Raw genomic sequence first — 27,300 nt, forward strand, 5'->3', positions numbered from 1 at the left:
AGGGGGCGCTGTGGGGAGCGGGGCAGAGCGCTGGCTGGGGGGAGATCTCAGCAGGGGGCGCTGTGGGAAGGGGTGAGAGCGCTGGCCGGGGGGGGCTCCCGGCAGGGAGTGCTGGGGGGAGGGGGCGGGAGTGCTGTCTTGGGGGGGGGCTCCCAGGAGGGGGTGCTGTGGGGTTGGGGGGGCTGCTGGCTGGGGGCACCGTGGGGTTGGGGCAGGGTGCTGGCTGGGGGGGAGCTCCCAGCAGGGGGTGCTGTGGGGTGGGGGTGGGGTGCTGGGGGTAGGGGAAATACCAGCAGGGGGCACCGTGGGGGTGGGGCAGGGTGCTCCCAGCAGGGGGTACTGGGGGGTAGCAGGGGGTGCTGGGGGGCGGGGCTGGGGCTGCTGGCTGGGGGCGCTCCAGTGCTGAGTGCCATTCCCCTGGGCGCCCAGGGCACGGCCAGCCCCTGCCCCCATGGGCTTGCTGGGCCCGTCTCACGCTCTCCCCTCTCCCTTCCTTTCCAGGACGGCCACGTCGGGCTCCTGGGCCAGGGAGTGCCAGAAGGAGCAGCTGCAGACCCGGCCCTGCCCCCAGGGGCCCTGCCCCCCGCTGTGCCCGCACCAGGGCTGGGAGAGACGCCTGGGGGACACCTGGCTGCTGGGCGAGTGCCAGCAATGGTCAGTGCCCCGGGGGGGCAGCCGTACCAGCCGTGCGCCCTCCTGGCAAGGGGCCCGAGTGTTCGCTGGGACTCAGTGGGAGCCGGGGCACCGGGGCTCCGAGCTGGGTGGCCGTGCGCCAGTCCCTGCCCACGGGTACAGTGGGGCTGACCCTGCCCTGCCTCCCCAAGGGGCGATTCCTGAGGGTGTGGGCGTTTGGGCTGGGCATGAGAACTCAGCGCCACCCGGGGGACCCCACCCCATCCGCCCTGACCATCTGTCTGCCCCTTCCCTCTAGTATCTGCACCCCGGAGGGCATCTACTGCCAGGACATCGCATGTGCGGGTGAGTGCCCCTCCCGGAGCTCCTGGCACCCTGCCCCCTACTCCCTCCCGCCGAGGGGAACCCCCCTCCCCCGTGCTAACCCTGCCCGTCTCCCCCAGTGCACGGCTCCTGGACGCCCTGGTCTCCCTGGTCCGACTGCCCCGTGACCTGTGGCAACGGCACCCACGTCCGCACCAGGGCCTGCATCAACCCGCCTCCACGCAACAATGGCTCGGACTGCGCCGGCCCCGAGGCCGAGGCCCAGGGCTGCGCTGCCCGGCCCTGCCCAGGTAAGTGGCGCCCGCCTGGGCTGGGGAGGGGACCCGGAGCCCGCGCCCCTGCTGACCCTGTCCCCTCCCGCAGCGGCCGAGCGATGCGACTGGTCGGCCTGGAGCCCCTGCTCACGCACCTGTGGTACCGGTCTGGCCATGCGGACGGGGACATGCGCCTGCCCCAGCCCCGAGGGTCCCGGCACCCCCTGCAATGCCAGCGCCCGCCAGGAGGTGGAGCCCTGCTACCTGCGGCCCTGTGAAGGTAGGGGCATCCCCTGGGGACGGCGGGGGTGGTGTCCAGCCCCGAAGGAGCGTGCGCTCAGCCTGCCGTGGTACCCCCGTCTGGCCTGCTCGGGGCGGGGTGCCCTGCATGAACAGGAGCTCGTGGGAGTGTCGGATCCACGGGGTCGGGGCTGGCCTTGGAGGAGCCCCCGCAGTGCGCCCGACCCCCCAGGGTCCCCTCCAGGGCCAGCCGTGCGGCCTCCCTGCCTCTGAGACGCAGCTCCAGCCCTCCTGCTTCCCCCCATGCCTCAGCCTGCTCAGCGACGCCCCCCCCCCCCCCCCCCCCCCCCGTCTCTTAACCTGCTCTCAGAGCAAATTTCGTCCCTTCCCCCCCGGGCAGCTAGGCACAGTATAGGGGAAACTGAGGCACACATCGGGCTCTTCTTCCCTGCCCCCAGAGCACTTCCTGGCTGAGGGGGCAACTGAGGCAGGGGCTGAGGGAAGGGGGCCTGGCCAGAGTCAGTTAGGAGCCAGGACCAGACCCAGCTGTCCTGGCTCTCCTGGACTCACGGCCCCTTCTCTGGCTCCCCACCGGGAGGGTCCGGCAGCAGCTGCCGTGCTCCGGTCCCAGGCCAGTGCCCAGCCCCCCATGGCCACTGGGGGCTGGGCGGGGCTCGAGGGCACGTGCCAGGCTGCCATGCTGTGCCCCTCTCCTCTGCCCCAGGCGACTGCTCCTGGAGCCCCTGGACGCCATGGACCCAGTGCTCCTGCAGCTTCCTGGTGCAACAGCGCTACCGGAACCAGCTGGGCCCGGGCCCCCAGGGGGCGCTGTGCGTGGGGCTGGATGGCCAGTTCCGCACCTGCAACGCCTCCCAGTGCTCGGGTGAGGGCGGGGCCGGGGCACGACTGGCTGGGCAGGGACCCTGGGGGGCAGCCGCGGGGGGCGGGGGGGAGCTGGGGCAGGGGCCCTGGGAGGGAGCCTGGTGTGGGGAGCTGGGGCAAGGACAATGCAAGGGAGCCCGGTGGGGCGGGGCAGGGTGGGCTGGGGCAGGGACCCTGGGAGGGAGCCCGGTGTGAGGAGCCGGGGCAGGGACAATGGAAGGGAGCCCGGTGGGGCGGGGCAGGGTGGGCTGGGGCAGGGACCCTGGGAGGGAGCCTGGTGTGGGGAGCTGGGGCAAGGACAATGGAAGGGAGCCCGGTGGGGCGGGGCGGGGTGGGGTGGGCTGGGCTGGGGCAGGGACCCTGGCGGTGGAGCCCAGCAGGAATTCTGCTCTCACGCCCGTGGTTGGTGCTCCTCCCCTGCCCCGGTCAGAGAGCGCCTCCTGCAGGATGGACCCTGCCCTCCCCACTCCCGAGCCCAGGGGACTCCCCTCTCCAGCACTGTCCTCATCCCCACCCCCCCGGGACTGCCCTTTCTGAGGCTGCAGTGTCTCCCATAGAGGGGAGAGCACCCCCTGGGGGCACCCAGAGCCATTTGTTCACCCCTCCTCATGGTGGGTCCCCTCTGGCCCCTCGCCCTGCCCTGAGCCCCCCCCGCCGGGTACCTGGCCGTGGGGCCATCGGACACCCGGGTAGCTGTGATGCTGCAGGCCAGGCGGGAAGCCTCGTCCCCTCCCGGCTGGCAAGCCCTGTGCTGGGGGTGACCCTGTGCCCCTGCCCCGCAGAGGCCAGCTGTGAGCCTCCCTTCGAGTTCCGGGAGTGCGGGTTCCCCTGCGCCAGCCTGTGCTCCACGCTGCAGCGCCAGGAGCTGTGCACAGACATCCTGCTGTGCCTGCCCGGCTGCTACTGCCCGCAGGTGAGGGGCGCGGGGGCCAGGGGCGTGTTGGAGGGTGCGGGGGGCTCTCAGCAGGAGAGGGGCGTGGAGGGGCAGGGGTGTCTTGGGAGGTGCGGGGGGCACTCAGCAGGAGAGGGGAGTGGAGGGGCAGGGGCATGTTGCGGGGTGTGGGGGGCTCTCAGCAGGAGAGGGGAGTGGAGGGGCAGGGGCATGTTGCGGGGTGTGGGGGGCTCTCAGCAGGAGAGGGACGTGGGGGGCAGGGGCATGTTGGAGGGTGCGGGGGGCTCTCAGCAGGAGAGGGGAGTGGAGGGGCAGGGGCATGTTGCGGGGTGTGGGGGGCTCTCAGCAGGAGAGGGACGTGGGGGGCAGGGGCATGTTGGAGGGTGCGGGGGGCTCTCAGCAGGAGAGGGGCGTGGAGGGGCAGGGGCGTCTTGGGAGGTGCGGGGGGCTCTCAGCAGGAGAGGGACGTGGGGGGCAGGGGCGTGTTGGAGGGTGCGGGGGACTCTCAGCAGGAGAGGGGCACGGAAGGGCAGGGACACATTGGGGGGCTCTCAGCAGGTGAGGGGCGCAGAGGGGCAGGGACACATTGGGGGCTCTCAATAGGTGGGGGGCAGGGGCGTGTTGGGGGGTGCGGGGGACTCTCAGCAGGAGAGGGGCGCGGAGGGACAGGGGTACATTGGGGGGCTCTCAGCAGGAGAGGGCAGGGGGAGCGATCCCAGCCAGCCCTGCCTGGCAGGCGCTGGTAACTGGAGGGACTCACTGCTGCAGGACAATGTCGCAGTCTTCAGAGGAGGCATAGCTGGTCCTGAGCAAGGGGGTGGCCCGTACTGGGGCTCTCGGCCCTCCAGCTGCAGGGTGCGCCTAGCCCAGCTGGCCAGCAGGCACGTCCCCGTGGCAGGCTCCTGCCTCTCAAAGGCACAAGCGTGGGGAAGGGCCCTGGGCAGCTTTCTGGGCCAGCAGGGCCAGTGCTTGGCCCCCATGCAGCAGATCCCCGATTGCCATGGCGGAGCTGCAGGGAGGCAGTGAGGCCTCGGCAGGGGCAGCTCCCTGCTCCTCACAGCCCTGCCAGTGCCCAGATACCTAGGGGCGAGGAACAGACCCCAAGGGGGGTAGGGCACTGGGTACGGATCGTGGGGAGGGGCACTGAGGGAACGACAGGGGGCGAGGAACAGACCCCGGGGGGGCAGGGCACTGGGTACGGATTGTGGGGAGGGGCACTGAGGGAACGATGGGGAGCAGGGCACAGACCCCGAGGGGGGCAGGGTACTGGGTACGGATCGTGGGGAGGGGCACTGAGGGAACGACGGGGGGCAGGGCACAGACCCCGGGGGGGGCAGGGCACTGGGTACGGATCGTGGGGAGGGGCACTGAGGGAACGACGGGGGGCAGGGCACAGACCCCGGGGGGGCAGGGTACTGGGTACGGATCGTGGGGAGGGGCACTGAGGGAACGACGGGGGGCAGGGCACAGACCCCGGGGGGGGCAGGGCACTGGGTACGGATCGTGGGGAGGGGCACTGAGGGAACGACGGGGGGCAGGGCACAGACCCCGGGGGGGGCAGGGCACTGGGTACGGATCGTGGGGAGGGGCACTGAGGGAACGACGGGGGGCAGGGCACAGACCCCGGGGGGGGCAGGGCACTGGGTACGGATCGTGGGGAGGGGCACTGAGGGAACGACGGGGGGCAGGGCACAGACCCCGGGGGGGCAGGGTACTGGGTACGGATCGTGGGGAGGGGCACTGAGGGAACGATGGGGAGCAGGGCACAGACCCCAGGGGGGCAGGGCACTGGGTACGGATCGTGGGGAGGGGCACTGAGGGAACGACGGGGGGCAGGGCACAGACCCCGAGGGGGGCAGGGCACTGGGTACGAATCGTGGGGAGGGGCACTGAGGGAACGACGGGGGGCAGGGCACAGACCCCGGGGGGGCAGGGTACTGGGTTCGGTTTGGAGGGAGGGGGGATGGGCACTGGGGGAGCGACGAGGGGCAGGGCAGAGATCCCGAGGGGGGCAGGGTTCGTGGGAAGGCACGGGGGCATCTAGTGAGACAGTCGGGGCCGGGTGCCCCCCGGCAGTGGGCTGGACCCAGCTGGGTGTGGGCACTGGGGGCAGCCCCTCCCTGGGGTATCTACCGCTGCGCTGGGCAGAGCCTGGGGCAATGGGCTGGGGCACCTGCTCCTCAGGGCAGCCCGGCTGGACCCGGGGCTTTGCCCCCTCTCACCCTTGCTCCTGTGCCCCGGCAGGGCCTGGTGGAGCAGAGGGGAGCCTGCATGCCCCCCGCACAGTGTGGCTGCCTCCACCTGCGCCCGGGCGAGGGGCCCGTGTACCTGGCGGCAGGGGACACCGTGCTCGTCGGCTGCAAAGAGTGGTGAGTGCCTGGGGCAGCGGGGCCGGACCGCGGGGGGCCTGGGGGCATGGCATGTTCCCCGGCCTGGCAGGGGGGACCAGGCCAGCCCAGGGCGGGTGGCTGCTCTGTGCAGCAGGGGGTCGCCAGGCGGGGCCGGTGGGGCCAGCAGCAGGACGTGGGCGCGATGGGCACTAACCAGCCGGTTTGTCTCTGCAGCGTGTGCCAGGAGGGGGCGCTGCAGTGCAGCAGCCAGAGCTGCCAGGGTAAGTACCCTCCCCCGCCCACCCACGGGCATCAGGGGGGCGCCAGGAGCAACCTCCCCAGGGGTAGATCTGTGGGGGTGGCACTGTCGGCCCGAGACAGGACTGAGCCGCATGGACCCTGGACGGCTCCGGGCCCCGCTCGCTCCGTCCCCTGGCACCAGGGCAGGGCCCTTCTGAGATCTCTGGAGTGGGGGAGCCAGCCTGCCCCCCTGTCGAATCCACCCCCTGCCCCCCAGCCAGCCTGCCCCCCATACCCACCCCCTGCACCTGCCAGCCTGCCACCCCCAGTCAGCCCTACCCCCGATACCCACCCCCTGCTCCCCCAGGCAGCCTGCCCCTGCACCCCGATACCCACCCCCTGTACCTGCCAGCCAGCCTGCCCCTCAGCCAGCCCTATCCCCGATACCCACCCCCTGCAACCCCAGCCAGCCTGCCCCTGCACCCCGATACCCACCCCCTGTACCTGCCAGCCTGCCCCTTCCCCCCTATACCCACCCCCGTACCTGCCAGCCTGCCACCCCCAGCTAGCCTGGACCCCCGGTATCCTCCCCCTGCCCCCCAGCCAGCCTGCTACCCCCAGCTAGCCCCTATCCCCGATACCCACCCCCTGCCCCCCAGACAACCTGCCCCTGCACTGCAATACCCACCCCCTGCACCTCCCAGCCAGCCTGCCCCCCAGCCAGCCTCTACCCCGATACCCACCCCCTGCCCCTGCCAGCCTGCCCCTGCACCCCGATACCCACCCCCTGTACCTGCCAGCCAGCCTGCCCCTCAGCCAGCCCTATCCCCGATACCCACCCCCTGCAACCCCAGCCAGCCTGCCCCTGCACCCCGATACCCACCCCCTGTACCTGCCAGCCTGCCCCTTCCCCCCTATACCCACCCCCGTACCTGCCAGCCTGCCACCCCCAGCTAGCCTGGACCCCCGGTATCCTCCCCCTGCCCCCCAGCCAGCCTGCTACCCCCAGCTAGCCCCTATCCCCGATACCCACCCCCTGCCCCCCAGACAACCTGCCCCTGCACTGCAATACCCACCCCCTGCACCTCCCAGCCAGCCTGCCCCCCAGCCAGCCTCTACCCCGATACCCACCCCCTGCCCCTGCCAGCCTGCCCCTGCACCCCGATACCCACCCCCTGCACCTCCCAGCCAGCCTGCCAGCCCCAGCCAGCCCCTATCCCCAATACCATCCCCTGCCCCCCCAGCCAGCCTGCCTCTGCACCCCTATACCCAACCCCTGTACCAGCCAGCCCCTATCCCCGATACCCAACCCCTGCCCCCCAGACAGCCTGCCACCCCCAGCCACCCGTATCCCCACCCTCTGCACCTCCCAGCCAGCCTGCCACCCCCAGCCACCCCTATCCCCAATACCCACCCCGTGCACCTCCCAGCCAGCCTGCCACCCCTAGCCACCCCATCCCCGATACCCGCTCCCTTCCCCCCGCACGCCAGCCTGCCCCCATGTCGATACCCACCCCCTGCACCTCCCAGCCAGCCTGCCCCCCAGCCAGCCACTATCCCCCGCCTGCCACCCCAGCCAGCCTGCCCCAGCACCCCTATACCCAACCCCTGTACCTGCCAGCCTGCACCTCCCAGCCAGCCTGTCCCTGCACCCCCATCCCTTGGCTCTCCAGCCAACCTTCCCCTGCACCCCTATACCCAACCCCTGTACCAGCCAGCCCCTATCCCCGATACCCACCCCCTGCCCCTCCAGCCAGCCTGCCCCTGCACCCCTATACCCAACCCCGTACCAGCCAGCCCCTATCCCCGATACCCACCCTCTGCCCCCCCAGCCAGCCTGTCCTACCCTTCCAGGGGCACATGGCCTCTGCCCGTGGCCTAGCTGCCCCCTCTGCTGATGGAGGCCTGGGCCAGTCTGGGTCTGTGTCCCTGCCAGCTCCTCTGCCCAGCCCCGCCCCCCAGGGTGTCGGTGCCCCTCCTCCCAGCCCTGCTCCCCCGGGTGTCGGTGCCCCTCTACTTAGCCCCCTCCCCTGGGTGTCGGTGCCCTGGGCAGGGCAGCGGGAGCTGGGCAGACGGAGGGAAACTCCGCACCGTGGCCCTCTCTGCAGACGCTGACCCTGTTGCCCGTCCCGTGGTGGCGTCAGTGGGGCTCACGGGCCCCGCCTGTGGCTTTTGCCCCGCCAGGCCTGCTGCCCCTCAGCGAGTGGTCGGCCTGGACGCCCTGCACCTCCTGCCTGCCCCTCTCAGCTCTCCGCCCTGGCACCCTCTCCGTGCTCCTGGCGCAGCACGGCGGCTGGCAGGACAGTGGGCACCCCCAGCCAGACGTCGGCCCCCTGGCCTCGGTGCAGCATCGCTACAGGCTGTGCCTGGACCCCCAGACCGGCCTGCCCTGGGCCGGCGAGGCAGCGCTGTGCTCAGCCGAGTTGCAGCAGGAGCAGCTCTGCCCCAACCCCCACCTCTGCGAAGGTAACTGGGGCAGGGGGCTGCAGCCGGGGCGCACGGGGCACGGCTGGACGGGGTCACTGCTCGGATGGGAGACGCCCACCTGCTGCGGGGAATGGAGGGGGCTAGCCCCTCCGTCAGCACTGGCCCCGGTGCCCCAGGGTGCTGGGCTGCAGGGAGCGGGGTGGGGACTTGGCAGGGGATGCTGGGCCACGGGGAGTGGGGCAGGGGCTTGGCAGGGGGCGCCAGGCTGCAGGGAGCAGGGCAGGGACTTGGAAGGGGGTGCTGGGCCACGGGGAGTGGGGCAGGGGCTTGGCAGGGGGCGCCAGGCTGCAGGGAGCGGGGCAGGGACTTGGAAGGGGGTGCTGGGCTGTAGGGACGGGGGGGACTCAGGTGGGGGCGCTCTACCCTCTGTCAGTGCTGGCCCCACATGCCCATCTCAGGGTGTTTAGCTGGGGCTCTGGGAGCCTCCCTCCTCCCCCCCACCTGGCTCCCTCGATCCCCTGCCCCCCAACTGGGTCCCCTCCTGCACTGCTGAGCCTGCTGCTGCCAAACAGCTGTCCTACCCCAGCAGTGGCTGCATTTCAGTGGCGGGTGGATGCGCCCAGGGGCGGAGGGTGTCCGGGACATGGAGCGAGCAGGGGCTGGCATCCCTGCTGCCCCACGGGCAGGGTGAGGAGCGTGGGGCCGGGAAGGGCCTGTGGGAGGGGGGTGCTGTATGCCCAGTGCTGCAGCTCTGGCTCTGGCTCTCAGATCTCTGCCTGTGGAGCGAGTGGGGCCCCTGGGGCCCGTGCCGGGAGCCCTGCAGCGGTGGCTTCCGGCTGCGCCGGCGCTACGTCCAGGACCCGGCCGAGGACAGGCAGTGCTGGGGAGCCCGGGTCCAGTCGGAGAGCTGCAACACGGCCGCCTGCCCAGGTAACCCGGCCGGGGCCCCGCCGCCCACCCGCTCCCGGCGCGGGGCCCCGCCGCCCACCCGCTCCCGGCGCGGGACCCGCCACCCACCCGCTCCCGGCGCGGGACCCGCCACCCACCCGCTCCCGGCGCGGGGCCCGCCGCCCACCCGCTCCCGGCTGGGGCCCCGCCGGGGACCCGCCACCCACCCGCTCCCGGCCGGGGCCCCGCCGCCCACCCGCTCCCGGCGCGGGACCCGCCGCCCACCCGCTCCCGGCGCGGGACCCGCCACCACCCGCTCCCGGCGCGGGGCCCCGCCGCCCACCCGCTCCCGGCGCGGGGCCCGCCGCCCACCCGCTCCCGGCTGGGGCCCCGCCGGGGACCCGCCACCCACCCGCTCCCGGCCGGGGCCCCGCCGCCCACCCGCTCCCGGCTCGGGGCCCCGCCGCCCACCCCGCTCCCGGCGCGGGGCCCCGCCGCCCACCCGCTCCCAGCGCGGGGCCCCGCCGCCCACCCGCTCCTGGCTGGGGCCCCGCCGGGGACCCGCCACCCACCCGCTCCCGGCGCGGGGCCCCGCCGCCCACCCGCTCCCGGCGCGGGGGCCCCGCCGCCCACCCGCTCCCGGCGCGGGGCCCCCGCCGCCCACCCGCTCCCGGCCGGGGCCCCGCCGCCCACCCGCGCCCAGCGCAGGGCCCCGCCGCCCACCCATGCCCGGAGCAGGGCCCCGCCACCCACCCGCTCCCAGCGCAGGGCCCCGCCGCCCACCCGTGCCCGGAGCAGGGCCCCACCACCCACCCGCTCCCAGCGCAGGGCCCCGCCGCCCACCCGTGCCCGGCGTAGGGCCCCACCCACCCGCACCCGGCACAGGGCCCCGCCATCCATCCACGCCCAGCACAGGGCCCTGCCACCCACCCGTCCTTGGCACAGAGCCCTACCATCCATCCGCACCCGGCACAGGGCCCAGCCATCCATCCACACCTGGCACAGGGCCTTGCTGCCCACCCATGCCCGGAGCAGGGCCCTGCCATCCATCCGTGCCCGGCACAGGGCCTTGCCTCCCCCTCAGGACCATCCCCGGCACAGGCCCTGCCAGGCGTTGTGAGGGTTCCCAGTCCCCCGTTCATGGTCGCCCCGTGGCAAGCAGGGCCCTTGGACTGGGCTGTTGGGAGCTGGGGGGATGGGAGCTCCCCGCTCGAGAGCTGCGCCCGGTCTAGCTTTCCTGCTGCGCCCTGGGGGAGGGGATGCCCAGCGGGGCGGGGAGCTCCAGACCCGGCCGGGTGTGGCTGGGAACCTGCCCGCCGGGCATCTGACGGACTCCAGCTCTGCCCCTCCTGGCCATGCCCCCAAGTGGGGCTGGCTCCAGGGCAGGAATGGGGGCTCCCTGACTGCCCGTCTGTGCCCCCAGGGGAGGAGTGCGAAGATCGGGGCAAGGAGCATGCCCCGGCCTGCGCCAACCGCTGCCCCCGCACCTGTGCTGACCTGTGGGACCACGTGGAGTGTCTGCAGGGGGAGTGCAAGCCAGGTACCCGCCCCCGCTTACCCCCAGCTGTACCCACCCCCCAGCACTCACCCAGCCCCTCGTCCTCCTGCCCCACATTACCCAGCCCCACGGCACTCACTCAGCCCCCTCGTCCCCCCATCCACCCAGCCCCCCAGCACTCACCCAGCCCCCTTGTCCTCCTGCCCCAAGTTACCCAGCTCCACGGCGATCACTCAGCCCCCTCGTCCCCCCCATCCACCCAGCCCCACGGCACTCACTTAGCCCCCTTGACCCCCCATCCACCCAGCCCCACGGCACTCAGCCCCCTTGACCCCCCATCCACCCAGCCCCACAGCACTCACCCAGCTCCCTTGTCCTCCTGCCCCAAGTTACCCAGCCCCACGGCACTCACTCAGCCCCCTTGTCCCCCCCATCCACCCAGCCCCCCAGCACTCACCCAGCCCCCTTGTCCTCCTGCCCCAAGTTACCCAGCCCCATGGCGATCACTCAGCCCCCTTGTCCCCCCCTATCCACCCAGCCCCACGGCACTCAGCCCCCTTGACCCCCCATCCACCCAGCCCCGCAGCACTCACCCAGCTCCCTTGTCCTCCTGCCCCAAGTTACCCAGCCCCACGGCAATCACTCAGCCCCCTTGTCCTCCCCCATCCACCCAGTCCCACAGCACTCACCCAGCCCCTCGTCCTCCTGCCCCACATTATCCAGCCCCATGGCACTCACTCAGCCCCCTCTTCTCCCCCATCCACCCAGCCCCACAGCACTCACCCAGCCCCCTTGTACTCCTGCCCCACATTATCCAGGCCCATGGCACTCAATCAGCCCCTTTGTCCCCCCCATCCACCCAGTCCCACAGCACTCACCCAGCCCACTTGTCCTCCTGCCCACATTACCCAGCCCCATGGCACTCACTCAGCCCCCTCATCCCCACCATCCACCCAGCCCCCTCATCCTCCTGCCCCACATTATCCAGCCCCACGGCACTCACTCAGCCCCCTCGTCCTTCTGCCCCTCATTACCCAGCCCCACGGCGCTCACTCAGCCCCCTCATTCCTCCGCCCCATCTGTACCTAGCCCCACGGTGATCAGCCAGTATCCCTTGTTCCCCCATCCTTACCCAATCCCACAGCACTTGCTCAGCTCTTCTCCCCCCATCCATAACCAGCCCCACAGCTCCCACTCAGGCCCCCCAGCCCATCCTGCCATCCAACTGAACCCCACATCCTGTTCAGCCCCCACCTCTCCCTTTCTGCAGTCTCAGTCCCAAACTCGGGGTGCCTGGTCCCAACCCCTGACCTCCCGCTCCTCCGCTAGGCTGCCGGTGCCCCGAGGGGCAGCTGCTGCAGGATGGCGTGTGCGTGCCAATCCTGGCCTGCCGCTGCGGGCTGCCCACAGCCAACGGCACGCGGGAGCTCTGGCCGGGGCAGGCGGCCGAGCTAGACTGTCACAACTGGTAAGGAGCGGGCAGCCGAATGGGGGCCCGGATCCTCCCCCCGAGCTCCGGAGGGGCTGGCCGGGCGCCTCGCTCTGGGAGGGGACCCTGGCCCGGGGAAGGGCTAGCGTGGCCCAAAGGGAGCCGTGCAGGAGACACCGCCAAGGGACGTCTAATCCCAGCAGGCCACAAAGGGGTCTCCAGAGCCAGGCCGGGCTGGACACCCAGGTGCGTCGACCCACTGCCATGGGTTTGTCGATGGGGTTGGCAGTGACCGTGGCACCCAGCGGGAGTGGGCTGCCAACAGGGGAGGGCGCAGAGCCGGGAGCGGTGGCCCTGCGGAGAGTGGGAACATTCTCCAGGAAGCCCGAGGGCCGGCACGTAGGAGCAATGTGAGGAATGTCTGCCCCGAGCTGGGGGCCTGGCAGCCGGCAGTGCCAGGAGAGAGCTGGGCGGGTGCCCATCACCAGCGGGATGTGGGCTGGGCGCTGCTGGGCAGTTGCTGAGGGGCTGAGCCCGGCCATTGGGCAGGAGCAGATCGTGTGTGCGGGTGTGTGTCTGTGACCCCCCCCGAGCCGTCTCTCTGCCTGCAGCACGTGTGCGAACGGCATCTTCGCCTGCCCCGATCCGGAGTGCCCCTCCTACGGGCCCTGGGCGGAGTGGAGCCCCTGCTCCGTCACCTGCGGGGGAGGCAGCGCCCTCCGGCACCGCCCCTGCCAGGAGAGCCCCGCCGGGGCCCCCTGTACCCCCGACGGCATGGAGGAGATCACGGAGTGCAATCTGCAGCCCTGCCCGGGTGAGTGCCGGCCCCACGGCCCTGCCCCGGTGAATGCCAAACCTACTGACCTGCCCCAGTGAGTGCCGGCCCCCCGTCCCTGCCCGGGTGAGTGCCGGCCCCACGGCCCTGCCCGGGTGAGTGCCGGCCCCCCGTCCCTGCCCGGGTGAGTGCCAAACCCACGGCCCTGCCCGGGTGATTGCCGGCCCCCACGGCCCTGCCCCGGTGAGTGCTGGCCCCACGGCCCTGACCCGGTGAATGCCGGCCCCACGGCCCTGCCCCGGTGAATGCCAAACCTACTGACCTGCCCCAGTGAGTGCCGGCCCCACGGCCCTGCCCAGGTGAGTGCCGGCCCCCACGGCCCTGCCCGGGTGAGTGCCGGCCCCCACGGCCCTGCCCCGGTGAGTGCTGGCCCCACGGCCCTGCCCCGTTGAATGCCAAACCTACTGCCCTGCCCCGGTGAGTGCCGGCCCCACGGCCCTGCCCGGGTGAGTGCCGGCCCCACGGCCCTGCCCGGGTGAGCGCCGGCCCCACGGCCATCTGGGGCCCTTCAGCAGCTGCTGCCCTTGTTGCCTGTTGTATCCCCCAGGAGTGAGCACCTCCCCGGTGCCCCGGGATCCCACCCCGGTCGCTGCCTTCCCTGAGCTTGCTCCCCCTGCCGGGCCCTGGCGGGGGTGAGCCCTGTGCCCGGCCTGACCCTGCCCTGCCCCCACAGCCGGCTGCCAGCTGAGCCCGTGGTCGGCGTGGAGCCCCTGCAGCGCCAGCTGTGGGGGGGGCGTGTCGGAGCGGAGCCGGAGCCTGCTGTCCCCAGGGGAGGGCCGGGGGGAGCACTGCCCTGCCCCCCTGCTGCTGCACCGCGCCTGCCAGACCCACAACTGCACGCCAGGTACAGGCTGGGGGCGGGGGGGAGGGGCATCCAGCATGGAGCGCGGGAATGGGGGGAGAGCGGCGCTCCCTAGAGCCTGCAGCCTGCCCCCAACATGTGAGCCTGCAGGGGCTGAGGGCATAGACCCCCTAGGGGGGCCTGGAGGAGAGCCCCTGTCAGCATAGGGTCTGGCAGAGGGGAGCCCCCGTCTGTACGTGGGCGCAGCGCGTCTGGGGCAGGGGAGCCCCCGTCTGTACGTGGACACGGCGTGTCTGGCAGAGGGGAGCCCCCATCTGTACGTGGACACGGCGTGTCTGGCAGAGGGGAGCCCCCGTCTGTAATGGATGCAGCGCGTCTGGGGCAGGGGAGCCCCCGTTTGTTCGTGGATGCGGCGTGTCTGGGGCAGGGGAGCCCCACGTCTGTACGTGGACACGGCGTGTCTGGCTGAGGGGAGCCCCCGTCTGTACGTGGGTGCGGTAGGGGAGACCCTCAGGCTGTGGACTCCCCTGCCTGTGGTCTATGGGTCCCCCTCGGGCTGGGGGGCTCGTGGCTCCCCAGCGTGACCTGCCCCCCCTTGCTGTGTGCAGAGTGCCCGGGCACCCAGGTGTACAGCAGCTGCGCCAATGCCTGTCCCCGCACCTGCTCCGACCTGCGCCCCGGGACCGAGTGCCTGCGGGAGGAGTGCCAGCCCGGCTGTGCCTGCCCTCCTGGCCAGGTGGGTCTCTGCCCCCAATGTCAGCCCCACTGCTGCTTCCTGGGTCTGAGACGTCAGCACTGCCTGCTCCGCGGGGCCCCGGGCTGGGCTCTGGCCTCTTCCTGCTGCTCCCCTCCCCTGGCCCCCTGGCCCGGGCATACCCTGCCTGGCACTGAGCCGGGGCAGGGCAGAGAGTCTCCTACCACTGGCGCCAGGGCTGGGCTGGCAGGGAGGAAGGAGCTGGTCCTGTCTGGCACCGAACAGACGGAGGCCATGAGTTGCCATTCGAGGGCACACACCGCCTGTGACAGCAGCTGCGCCCCGGGCCCCTGGCTGCGGGGCCTGGACAGAGTCTGCTGGGGATGGACAAGGGCCAGCTCCCTGGGACCCCGGGTTCCTCCTCCCCAGGTTGTGGGGCAGAGTCCCTGGCCTGGTCTCTGGGGGCACAGGGGGTTCCATGGCCTGGTCTCTGAGGTGGGGGACAGGGGGTTCCCCGGCCCGGTCTCTGAGGTGGGGGACAGGGGGTTTCCCGGGCCCGGTCTCTGGGGGGGGACAGGGGGTTCCCCAGCCCAGTCTCTGGGGGGGGGGGGACAGGGGGTTCCCCAGCCTGGGTGTCGGGTGGGGCAGGGGGTTTCCCGGCCCCGGTCTCTGGGGGACAGGAGGTTCCCGGGCCCGGTCTCTGAGGGGGGACAGGGGTTTCCCGGCCCCGGTCTCTGAGGGGGGGTGCAGAGGGTTCCCTGACCCGGTCTCTGAGGGGGGGACAGGGGGTTCCTGGGCCCAGTCTCTGAGGGGGGACAGGGGGTTCCCCAGCCTGGGTGTTGGGTGGGGCAGGGGGTTTCCCGGCCCCGGTCTCTGAGGGGGGACAGGGGTTTCCCGGCCGCGGTCTCTGAGGGGGGGTGCAGAGGGTTCCCTGACCCGGTCTCTGAGTGGGGGACAGGGGGTTCCCGGGCCCGGTCTCTGAGGGGGGAACAGGGGGTTCCCCGGCCGGTCTCGGGGGGCAAGTGGCAGCTGCTTCGTTGCTGCAGGTGCTGCAGGGCGGGGGGTGCGTGCCCCCGGAGGAATGCCGCTGTTCGCTGGTCCCTGCACCTGCTGTGCCCTGGGCCTCCAACCTGTCGCAGGAGGAGCGGGCGAGAGAGTACCCGGCCGGCAGCACCATCTTCCACCAGTGCAACAGCTGGTCAGTGCCGAGCCGGGGCATGGGGGCTGGAGAGCCCTGAGCTCTACCCGGGGCAGCCGCCTTCCCCTCCCGCTCTGCAGGCTGGTGTGGGCGGGGGCGGGGGGGGGGGCTGCAGGTAGTGCTGGGGGTCAGGCTGCCCCACATGGACAGTGTCGGGGGAGCACTGCCTCCTGTAGACAATGCCGGGGGGGGTTGCAGCGAGGGTGGGGGGTCTGCCCCACACAGATGGTGCTGGGCCTGGTCCCGTGCGACCCAGGGCTCCCGGGTGGCTCTGCTCCAGGGCTGTGGGGCAGGCACTGTACTCTGCCCTGGGATGGCAGCACGGAGCCGGGGGGCTGGCTGTGGGCACAGAACGGCCACTGTGGGACAGGGGGCTGGGGGGCCGTGAGCCATGGCGGCTTGGCCCTGGCAGGACCAGAACTCCCCCTCACCAGGGAGGGGGCTGGCCGGTGGGACTGACCTTGCTCCAGGTGCATAGCGCTTAGCCCCCATGGCACGAAACCCCCAAGCAGGGAAGGAGCCGTGTGTACAGCTTAGAGTGGGGCTCGGAGCCAGGACTCCTGGGTTCTATCCCGGCTTTGGGAGGGGAGTAGGGTCTAGTGGGATAAAGCATGAGGTTGAGAGCCAGGACTCCTGGGTTCCGTTGCCATCTCTGCCACTGACCTGCTGGGTGGGGGCTGGTAGGCCCCTTCCTCTCCTCAGTTTCCTCCCCAGCTGTGTGGGGATGATGGCTGGGGCTGAGCCGAGTGCTGGGGGTGCAGGGCTCGGTGCCTGGGGTGGGCAAGTCTGGCGCGGCAGCCAGGAGCCGGCTCCCATCTCACGCCCTCGCCCTGTTTGCAGTGTCTGTCGCAGAGGCGCCTTCAGCTGCTCCCAGCGGGACTGCAACGGTAAGAGACCCCCGGCCAAGCCCCACCCACCCCACTCCCGGCCTGCAGGCAGATCAGCAGGGAGCATGGTGTGCCGCCCGCTGCCCCCCGGGCCCTGCCCCCCGGCAGCGAGACGGCCCAGCTGAGTCTGGCGGGCGCGGGTCGCTGGGAGGCAGCGTTGGTGGGGCAGGTGCTGTGGGGCGGAAGGTCTCTGCTCCTCCAGCACCCATGGAGCCCACGCAGTGAGGGCAGCCCACCCCTCCGAGCACGGGGGAAGTGGCAGCTGTTAGTGCAACAGACAAGTACCCACATCTCAGCCCCCAAATGCCCTGGGGTTGGTGCTGGTCCCCCCACAGAATGCCCCGTGGGCTCGGCCCTGACTCCCCCCCCCCCCCACATTCTCCCCACAGTGGACTGCCTCTGGTCCGCGTGGTCAGCCTGGTCGGCGTGCTCAGTGACGTGTGGGCCGGGCGTGCGGGTCTCCCAGAGACACCAGCTCCAACAGCGCCTGTACGACGGGGCCGAGTGCCTGGGCCCCCCGACGCGCCGGACGCCCTGCTCCCTGCCCGACTGCGGTGAGCCCCCCGGCCTGGCCCGGCCTGGCCGGCTGGGACGGCTGGGGTGGGGGTGGGTGACGGGTTGAGCCGGGGCCCCGGGGAGCAGGGTCCCCGTGTGCTGCTGGGCCTTATGCTGTGGGGGGTACAGGGGAGCCGCCCCCCTGGGCCCCACAGTGGCTACTGACCAGGGCTTCCCCCCCACTAGCTTCAGGGTGGCAGGGATGGGGGTGGCGGGCACACGGGGCTGCAGGGGCCCATGGCTCTGCCCTTGTGCAGCAGGCAGGGAAGGGGGCATGCCCGACGAGGCGGGCCCATCGCTCTGCGCCAGGGAGGGCGGGTTAGGGGGCCTTTGGCCTGACGTGTCTACGCTGCTGCTGCAGCCTGCCCCACAGGGGAGAGTTGGCACGGCCCTGGCCCCACGGCGCCCTGCGAGCGAACCTGCCAGCAGATCTACGAGGAGCCCCGCCACAACTGCAGTGCGGGGGCCGTGCCAGGCTGCGTCTGCGAGGCCGGGCGGTACCGGGACAGCAGTGGGCACTGTGTCACCGCCGCCCACTGCGAGTGTGAGCACGGGGGCCAGCTGCGCCCGGTGAGTGTGCAGGGGCTGCCGCTCCACCCCCACCCCCACGGCACGGGATGGACCAGGGAGACCTGCCCAGCCAGGGGACCTGCCGTGCTGCCAGGCCCAGGGCAGCTTCACCCGGGACGGAACGGATCCTGGGGTCTGCCCTTCATGATCCCACTGGGTCAGGGCAGCCAGAGCCTGGGGTCTGCCCCACACGGTCCCATGGCTTGGGGCAGGCGGAGCCTGGGGACTGTCCTGCTGGGTTGGGGGAGCCGGAGCCCCATGCGGCCCCCGCTGGGTGAGGGCAGCCAGAGCCTGGGGTCCGTCCCCCACGGCCCTGCTGGTTCCAACGTTTCTTCTCTCTCCCCCAGCCCGGAGCCGAGTGGCAGGAGGGCTGTGAGAGCTGCCGCTGCCTGAACGGGAGGGCCGTGTGCACGGCTGGCTGCCCCCCTCTCGTCTGCCTCGAGGTACGGCTCAGCTCGGCTCGGCCTGGCTCGGCCCGTCGATCCCGCTGCTGCTGCGGAGCCACCTCGGGCTGGCCGCACGTCTGCTCCCGTCCCCCAGGAAGGGCCACAATGCCCCTTGGGGCGCACACGGGCAGCCTGCCCACCCACAGCCTCACACTCCCCCTTCCAACCAGACCAGCCTGTGCACCCGCTGCCTGGGACTGGCCACGGAGACAAGCCCTGGTCCTCCTCCCTCCCCCCGGCCTCTCCCAGCAGCCCCTGGAGCACAGCAGGAGGAGCTGGTGGAGGGCAGGTTGGGGGGCTCAGAGGGCCCAGTGCTGGGAGATCCCTCCCAAGCCGGACTCAGCTCAGTGAAGAGCGACTCTGAGCCCAGGCCAGATGGCCCCAGGCCGGCTCCTACACAGGGGACACTGAAGGCCGGACCAGGGACAGAGCCAGAGCCACCCACGGCCATGGAGACGGGTGACGGGCTGTGGGCCGGGAGAGGCCCGGGCTCAGCCGTCCTGCGCCAGCGAGCCACCAGCCCTGGCCTGGCGCCTGGCACCCTGGCTGCCCATCACTCACGTTCACTCTCTGTCCCCAGGGGGAAGTGAAGGTGCAGGAGCCCGGCAGCTGCTGCCCCGTGTGCCGGAGAGAATCATTCGGTATGGAGTCACCCATGGCAGGGAGCCGCCGGGGCCCTCTTGGCACTGGGAGTCTCTGGGGTGGCCCTGGGGGCGGGGGGGTGCTGCCGGGGGAGCACTAGGGGGCACTCTCCTCTCTGTTGGTGCTGACTCCGGTGCCCCCGCACGGCCCTCAGGGTACCGTGTGCGCCATTTTTCGGAAGAGGCATTACATTGTAGCCCTGACCCTCACCCTGATTCTTCAGGCCCACAGGTGCCATCCCGTTAGCCCGGCATCCTGGCCCAGTCGGCCCCCACGTCCCCTCAGGACTGTGCTGGGGCTACTGCCCTGGGCTGGTGGTTGTTGCGCTGAGCTGTTAGCCAGCTGCCGGGGGCCACCCCAGAGGAAGCTGCATGCTGGGGCTGGGCGGGATCCTTTGGCGTGGGAGGGCTTGCAAGACGGGAGCTGTGGTGACTCCCCTCGCTCCTTTGCAGAGGAGCCGTCGTCCGCGTGCCAACGCTACACCGAGGTGCGGAACATCACCAAGGGGCGCTGCACCCTGCACGGCGTGGAGGTGAGCTACTGCAGCGGCCGCTGCGCCTCCCGCACCAACGTCACCTCCGAGGTGAGTGAGAGCCAGAGAGCCTGGCGCCTGGCCGGGATTGTGGGCAGAGTGCTGCCCCCAGGCCGAGCACTTCGCCAGCGTCCCAGGCCTGGCCGAGCTGAGCCCGCCACCTGGCAAGCTGAGCCGCAGGTTCCTGACCCTGGAGACCGCACAGGGCTGTGTGATCTGGCCTCGCTGCAGATCTGGCCTCTCCCACGCAGGGCGGTGGAGGTGGGCCGGGAGCTCCTTTCAGACGGAGCGGTGAGGCTGTCGTTTGCTATAATGAGCCAGTGGCCTCTGAATCCCGTTGCCCCAAGTCCTGTGCACCGGCACCTCTGTCCATTGCAAAAAGGGACTGGAACCGGGGATCGGCCAAGACGGGGCAGCCACAAGGGCCCTTTTCCACGCTGAAAATGGCAGATCGTGCTCTGCTGGCCCCTGGGCTGGTTTCCCTTTCTCAGCCTGCCTGGGCAATGGTTTAGTGCTGGCGAACCCCAGAGCCCCGCAAAGGCTGTGTGTGGCCGGCAGTCGCCTGTTCTGACAACCTTCCGTTCCTTCCCGGCGCTTTGCGTGCCTCTGTCAGAAGCGCTCCAGTTCTGGGGCTGGGACACAACGTCAGCCGGGGCTCCCTTCTCTCCAGTGCTCACGAGATCCACCGCATCAGATTGCAACCCACGAGCCCGTTTGTCACTCCGCCGAAACCAAACATCCACTGCCGTGCCCACCCCACAGGAGCTTTCACAGCGGAAATTCCCTGGAGCCCTGGGGTCTCCAAGCAGGGCTCCCCCATGCCCCTTTTCCTAGCTGTAAAGCCAGCACGGCATGGCGCGATTAGCGTGGAGACAGGACAATGTGGTCCCTGCCGACCAACTGCCTGCAGGTCGTTTGTTTCGCCTGGACTGCGTCTCGCCAGGAGTCCTGGCAGGCTGAAGTGGCACAGACGGCTCCTGCTGTTAGCCAGAATTAAAGCCACCCGGATATCAGCTCGCCCGCCCTCGCGGCTAGCCAGACTGCTCACAGGCCAGCGCCCCAGCTTCCAACCCGCTCCCCAGTCACTGTCTCCAGCTCCAGCCTGGTGGGGCACGTTTAGATCGCACTTTCCCCAGCATTACTGGCATGTCTGGTCTAATAGCTGTTATTGTTCCCATGCGTTTCACAGCACCTCCCATCATTGTGTGTCTGCCCCACTCTGAGCAAACTGGGGGCTGATCCTCGTACGGCCAAGCTTTGCCCCTTCAGCCTGGCCACCCCTAGATTCCCGAATGAGCTAAATCCACCAGGCTAAATCCAGCTGAGCATTGATAAATAGATCCATCGCCAGTATCCTGGAAGGCCTGCTTGGTCTCTGGGTGTGCTGAGAACACGGCTTCCCTGATTCTCTCCAGCTCAGGTGAGGTCTCTTCTCACCCTCATCTTCTAGGCCTGAGCTGGGCCCTGGCTGGCTCTGAGCTACATAGCCAGGGCCTGTCCCAGGTCTGGTACCAGTCTCTGCTCAGGTGGTCAGTTCTTCAGCACCATCACAGCTGGGCCACCCAAGCTGACTGCTCGTAACCCCCCATCTGTTCATCTCTGCAGCCGTTCACTTGGGCCAAGACGCTGCCCTGAGCCCAGGGAGCCTCCCACGGCTAGTGTGTCATTGAGCTGGGATGAGCTGAGCTCTCTCTCCCCCTCCCCGCGGGTTACCAGGGGCTCAGGAAAGGCTTACCCAGGTTCTCTGGCTGGCCCAGTTCCACGCCCAGGTAGCTGGGTCCACCGTGGCCTTGCGACTCCTGGAATCCCCTCAGCTCCTGACGTCCCGGCTGCACCTCATCTCTGTTGGCGAGTTCCCATGGCCGAAGCTTTCCTGGCCTCCCCTGTTGCCGGGGAAACCTCTGGGCTCTGGCAGCGGGGTGCTGGGCACTCACTGGGAATTAGCAGGTGGGCTCCCCGCTGCGCCCCGGCCTTGTGCAGCTGTCACCCTACCAGAGACTTTATCTCCGACCACAGTTCCGCTCCGTGGGAAAGCTCCAGCTGCGGGTTTGCTTCCCCCTGGAAAAGCTCCAGTTCTCCCTTTAGAGTCTGTATGTGCTGGGAGCGCCCTGGGTCAACAGGAAAACCAGCTCACGCTGTCTCCTCTGTCCCACAGCTCACCCCAGGGTGTGCCCTCTGGCCCCAGCGGGGAGCCCGTGCTCAGGGCCATGCCAGGTTGTGTGCATTAGGAGAAATGCGTGGTACGAATGAGGTCTAGTCACTGGTGCAGCCGGTTTATTTACAGTGGATGTACAAAAGCCTGTTTCCTTGAACACAGTAGGAACAAGCAACAGGCAGGTTCCTGGCCGCAAAGTCCCCAAACCCGCCCCTCTAGCGAGCTCTGTGCCCAAAGAGCTCTGTCCCTCCAGTCCCTCTGCAGGCCGCATGAACCACTGGTCCTCCCGCTGTCTGCTGTCTGCCTCTCTCCCCCACACCCAGAGCTCCTCAGACGTTCCCCTGCCCTTGTGTTTGCAGGCAGGGAACTCTTCAGCCCGCGTGGTTTAACTTCTCATCAGGCTTTGCCATAAGGTCTGTTGCCCTGCATGGTGGCTTCTGGTGTTTCCACCTGGCACACATAAAAGGGGTTTAATTGCTCCTTCCATTACGCCAGGAAGAAGCAGGGTTAGCCTGCCCATTGGCTTTAACCTGGTAGATCATAGACCTGGTGGTAGCCAACATAACAGGAGCTAGCATGCAGCTGGGTCTCCATGACCCCCGTTCTGGGCCCTTCTCGCCTACCAGCAGCCCCGCCATTAGCCCGGTCCGGGATCCTTTCCCTGTCTGCCCCCCGCTGGCCCAGGCCTGCCAGGGCCGCCAAGCTCCCCTTGATCCCCTGCTGTGGCCTGTGCCCTGCCGCCCAGCCGTGCTTTTCTCCCACAGGAGCCGTACCTGCAGACGCTGTGTACCTGCTGCAGCTACCACCTGGACCCAGTGAGCCCCGTGCGCATCCTCAGCCTGCCGTGCGAGGACGGGGAGGTGGAGCCGGTGGTGCTGCCCATCATCCACAGCTGTGAATGCAGCCCCTGCCAGGGTGAGCGAAGCGAGCGTACGCAGGCCCTGCTCAGGACGTGCTGCTCTGGGGGCCCCGCGCCTGGCCTGGCTGGGCGTGGGGCACTCACTCTGCACTCTCAGCTGAACTGGGCAGGGGGCTGCACCTGGGAGTGGTGATCAGCTGACCTGGCCCCGGGACGTGGGCTGGAGCGGGCGCCAGGGGCCGGGCCTTGGAGCACATGGGGGGCCGGGGAGACTCCAAGAGCACAAATGGAGGTGTCAGCATAGCTTGGGACTAGGGCAGGGACTGGGCTCAGGGGCCAGCTGGATATGGAGCAAGTGTCTGGGCCAGCGGCACGGCTGGTCTGGTAGCATAGGGGCAGCAGGGCTCCTGTTCCGAGGTCTCACACTACCTCCTGGGCCAGTGGTCCCAGAACACACTGCCAGGGGAATGACCCTGTGTGTCCCAGCCTCACCCCACTGCACGGCACGGCCATGGGTATCGCACGCACAGCAGTGCCCTGGGTCCCAGCATCACCCCACTGCACGGCACGGCCATGGGTATCGCACGCACAGCAGTGCCCCTGGGTCCCAGCATCACCCCACTGCACGGCACGGCCATGGGTATCACACACACAGCAGTGCCCCTGGGTCCCAGCATCACCCCACTGCACGGCACGGCCATGGGTATCACACACACAGCAGTGCCCTGGGTCCCAGCATCACCCCACTGCACGGCACGGCCATGGGTATCACACACACAGCAGTGCCCCTGGGTCCCAGCATCACCCCACTGCACGGCACGGCCATGGGTATCACACACACAGCAGTGCCCTGGGTCCCAGCATCACCCCACTGCACGGCACGGCCATGGGTATCGCACGCACAGCCTCACTCTCCGTGCCTGGTGCAGGAGCCTATGACTACAGCACGTGCGTGGCATTAGCAGCCTTTGCCCTGCCCTGGGCAGGGACTTGCGTTCTCTGAACAGCCCCTTCCGTAATCTGGGGTTTCTCTTCTTTTTGCCAGGTGGGGACTTTTCCGAGCGCTGATGGCCCGTGGCCGGGCGGGATGGTGTCTGACTGGGGCCCCCGCGCTGTGCCGGCGGCCGAGGACGGCGAGATGGCAGCGTGTGTCCTAGCTGCAGGCTCCCCAGACTCCCCGCACTGCCCGCCGGGCTTGTCCTGCTGTAGCTCAGTAATAAAGTGAACAGAGCTGGTTCCAAAGGCGACTCCTCCAGCTGTTGCAGTGGGGGGGTCACTGCTCCCCCCGCCCAAAGGGGGCTGCTGGGCATGGTCCGGAGCACTAAGGCTCACCCGTAGCATGGCCCACGACATGGCCCCGCACTCGTGGGGTCTGAGCTTGGCCTGGTTTTGTTCTCTTTTCGCCAGCGGTGGGGCTGATGCTCCCCCAGCTCCATGGGGTGGCTAATAGGGTCATAGGCACTGACTCCATGGGTGCTTCAGGGCTGGAGTACCCACGGAGAAAAATTGGTGGGTGCTGAGCACCCACCAGCAGCCAAGCTCCCCTCCCACCTTACCTCACCTCCGCCTCCTCCCGTGAGCGCGCCGTGTCCCCGCTTCTCCTCCCAGCGCTTGCTGCCGCAAAACAGCTGTTTCGTGGCGTAACAAGCTCTGGGAGGGAGCAGGGAGGAGCTGGAAAACGCTGCGCTCAGGGGAGGAGGCGGGGCCAGGGCAAGGATTTGGGGAAGGAGTCTAATAGGGGTAGGGAGGGGGTGGAGTTGCGGCATGGACTTTGGGGAGGGGTTGGAATGGGGGTGGGGCAGGGGCGGAACAGGGGTGGAGTCAGGGGGCCGAGCACCCGTCGGCGCCAGCAGAATTCGGCGCCTATGAATGGGCTTAGAGGAACCTTCCTCCCTGGCGCTGCAGCCCTGCTGCCGGGGCTGGCTCGGCCCGTGGGAGAACCGGGTCCCTGCTGGAGAGATGTGCACAAGAACAGGGCCGTAACCCCAGGCCACAGGAGCTGGCCGGGATGCGCTGCCAGACCCAGTATTACCGATGTGCCCACAGGACGGACCCCGCGAGGCTGATTTCCCTGTCACGGAGCCACCGCGGCTGGTCTGGGCCCAGCCTGGAACCAGTCCCTTGGGCGTGGGCCACGCCCTGGGACCTCAGCAGCCTCCATGACGCCAAGTCTGGGCCTTAGCAATCCCCGTCTCTTGTCTCTCTCCGCGGCCCCCCACGATCCCTCTTTCTCTCTCTGTGACCCCAGCGATTCCTGTCTCTCACCACAGCCCCCAGCGATCCCTGTCTCTCTCCGCAGCCCCCGCGATCCCTGTCTCTCTCTCTCCGTGGCTCCCCGCGATCCCCGTCTCTCCATGAGGCCCTGCAGCGCGTCCCGCCCAGCCCGAGTCCTGCGGGAAGCCCTGTTGGGCCCTGCCGGGCACAGGGCTCCTGGGTTGGGTTTGTTCGGCGCCTGGCCCTGGCCTCAGGACATTGTTCCTGCTGCACTGGGGTGGGAGGGCTCAGACCTGGGCCATCCTGGCGCAGCCACCCAGCCCCACTGGTCTGCAACGTCGGCTCTGGCTCCATCAGGCCCAGCAGAGAGCTACCGAGTCTCTCCAAACGCCACCGCTCCTGGCATGCCAGGCTGGGCTCGCATGTTCCACCGGCTGCAGCAGCCTGTGGTGCCGTGGCACTGGGGCAGCCGTGGGGGCCCCGTTATTTTTTCTGGCTCCTCCATTGCTATGGGTTGGTTTCAGCCCCTCCTTCAATGCCCCATCCACGCCACTGCCACTAGGTACCACACACAGCTTGTGTCTCCCGCGCTGCCCAAGAGCAGCGTGGCACCCTGCTGCACCCAGTGGGCAGCCGTGTGAAGCACAGAGGGAAACCGAGGCAGGCGTCAGCATCATGAAGCTATTGCAGAAAATTCCCCCTTCGTCACAGCCCCTCCCCACGGCAGTGACTGGGGCGGCTGGGTATTGCCACTGCACGTGGGTTCCTGGAGAGTGGGGCTGGGGCTGGGGCTGGGTGCAGCCTCCCAGGCCAATAACCCAGCGTGACCGGTCCGCGCGCTGCAGCGCCGGCCTCCAAACAGGCCTGCTGGAGCTGGCCCAGCCTGGTCCCCGCGGCTCCGGGGCTGGCTGCGCTCCCCCCCAACACGGGCCCAGCGCTGCCCCACACGGCCCCCTGGGCTCGGCCTCTCCGGGGGGGTCCCACACGGTGCCCCGGGGCCTCCCGGAGCACGGAGCGGGGCCACCCCTGGCCGCCTGCAGTGACACGAGCCAGGTGGGGACCGGGCGGGGGTAGGGGTCCCTGGAGTCTCGCACCATCCTCGGGAGAGGGTCACTTGGGGGGGTCCCGGGTGTCTCGCACCATCCTCGGGAGGGGGTCACTGGGGGGGTGTCACAGAGTCCCTGGGCGAAGCTCTGGAACTGCTCCCAGTGAAGCCAGTCAGGACTCTGGGGAAGTCGCCTTCCTGTGAGCAGCCTGTCAGGACACACAGCTCACCCGGCTCCCACCTTCCTGGGTCTGACCTCGGAGCATTCAGCCTCCTCTGCCCCTCCGTGAGCTTCCCACAGCGAGTCCGCCCAGGCGGGGTCCTGGGGAAGCCAGAGGGTCCTGCCCCCCAACTCCGCAGTCAGACGGGACTCTCAGCCGGCCAGTAAAACAGAAGGTTTATTAGACGACAGGAACATGGTCTAAAACAGAGCTTGCAGGTGCAGAGAACAGGACCCCTCAGCTGGGTCCATTTTGGGGGGCAGTGAGCCAGAGAACCACGTCTGCCCTTCACTCCATGTCTCAGCCAGCCCCAAACTGAAACTCCCTCCAGCCCCTCCTCCTCTGGGCTTTCCCCTTTCCCAGGCCGGGAGGTCACCTGATTCCTTTGTTCTCCAACCCTTCAGCTCTCACCTTGCAGGGGGGGAAGGGCCCAGGCCATCAGTTGCCAGGAAACAGGGTGTCGGCCATTCTCTGTGTCCAGACCCCTGCACACACCTGCCCTCTAGGGCTCTGCAATGATCATACACCCTTACCCCACCACCTAGACACTCAAGAACTGCCCAGGGGAAACCGAGGCACCCCCACACCACTCGGAGGAAACATCAAGAACAGTCCCACTTCGTCACATCTCTCCCCCCTTCGAGATCGAACTGAGCGGGGTCACTCTACCCGGTGACCTGGGGAAGTTCGAAGCTACCAACGTTCCCATGGATGCCCCAGCATCTCTCCCATTCCTTGGTGGGAGTTACACCAGGCCCTTCCAGTTTCACGCCCTCCCTTAGGACGGGGGTGGTCAATAGCACTCACAGGCCGCATGTGGGAAGGTTTATGCGGCCCGTGCCCTTTGGCCAGCCCAAAACCCCAGGGGGTCAAACTGGGATTGGGTCTTCTCCCCAATAAGCTGGCCAAACACAGCCACTTGGTTATAGGACTGTTTAACTTTCTTAACAGCTTTCACTTCATCTGAGACCTTCTCAAAGCTCTCCACACTGGGTCTTTCAACAGGACAGTCAGTGGATCCATTCACAACAGAAAATTTCTGGCTGTTAGGAACTGAAACTTTCTTGATTAAATCACTTTCACACCCTTCAGTTGCAGTAAACTGCTTGCAAAGACTCCATGAGGATTCCTTTCCCCGAGGGCTTTTCTATGCAACAATTCACCCCTCCCAGAAATTCTGCTCTTACCCTCTTCACCGAGGGCTTGCTCTAGAGGAACACTTTCCTGAGCAACAACAGACTCTTTCTGGGTCTCCCTTACATCCACAATTACCTCTGGCCCATCAGGCTGATTCCTACACAATCCCCTTTCAGGCAAACTTACAGACTTCCTAGATAAAAGGTCAGAAGCATTCTCCTTCCCTTTGCCACACACAAGTTCAGGAATCTTTTCCTTCTTGCTACAGGTTTCCACACCCTCAGTAGGTAACACAATCACATCTCCTTCATGCTCTCCTTGTGCCCTGGCTAGGATCTCACCCTGATTAGACAGAGTTGCTCCACCCTTTCCCAACAACACACTAGCAACAGGCAAAATACAGGTTTCAGAGAAATACAAGCACCAGAATTGTCTGGTCTCTGGGATTTTGCATAGACACTAACTGGATGC

The 27,300-nt window shown here is 69.1% G+C and overlaps 1 protein-coding gene across 1 annotated transcript in view; it reads left to right on the forward strand.

The window, feature by feature from the left end:
* Positions 1-23,454, forward strand: part of LOC125633067 (SCO-spondin-like) — a 154,114-nt gene extending 130,660 nt beyond the window's left edge. The window contains exons 91-114 of the mRNA XM_075124759.1: positions 502-654; positions 932-978; positions 1,077-1,247; positions 1,321-1,491; positions 2,176-2,334; positions 3,116-3,246; positions 5,470-5,594; positions 5,790-5,836; positions 7,980-8,261; positions 8,991-9,152; positions 10,534-10,650; positions 11,938-12,076; positions 12,649-12,851; positions 13,546-13,716; positions 14,283-14,410; positions 15,415-15,566; positions 16,407-16,453; positions 16,843-17,007; positions 17,370-17,578; positions 17,926-18,021; positions 18,605-18,665; positions 19,119-19,249; positions 22,118-22,268; positions 23,258-23,454. Of these exons, the coding sequence (XP_074980860.1) occupies positions 502-654; positions 932-978; positions 1,077-1,247; positions 1,321-1,491; positions 2,176-2,334; positions 3,116-3,246; positions 5,470-5,594; positions 5,790-5,836; positions 7,980-8,261; positions 8,991-9,152; positions 10,534-10,650; positions 11,938-12,076; positions 12,649-12,851; positions 13,546-13,716; positions 14,283-14,410; positions 15,415-15,566; positions 16,407-16,453; positions 16,843-17,007; positions 17,370-17,578; positions 17,926-18,021; positions 18,605-18,665; positions 19,119-19,249; positions 22,118-22,268; positions 23,258-23,280 (3,241 nt within the window). The 3' untranslated portion in view covers positions 23,281-23,454. The remainder of the gene's footprint in view (positions 1-501; positions 655-931; positions 979-1,076; positions 1,248-1,320; positions 1,492-2,175; positions 2,335-3,115; positions 3,247-5,469; positions 5,595-5,789; positions 5,837-7,979; positions 8,262-8,990; positions 9,153-10,533; positions 10,651-11,937; positions 12,077-12,648; positions 12,852-13,545; positions 13,717-14,282; positions 14,411-15,414; positions 15,567-16,406; positions 16,454-16,842; positions 17,008-17,369; positions 17,579-17,925; positions 18,022-18,604; positions 18,666-19,118; positions 19,250-22,117; positions 22,269-23,257) is intronic.
* The last annotated feature ends 3,846 nt before the right edge of the window (positions 23,455-27,300 follow it).

This window comes from Caretta caretta, chromosome 2, assembly GCF_965140235.1.
Source record: "Caretta caretta isolate rCarCar2 chromosome 2, rCarCar1.hap1, whole genome shotgun sequence".
Taxonomy (NCBI): Eukaryota; Metazoa; Chordata; order Testudines; family Cheloniidae; genus Caretta; species Caretta caretta.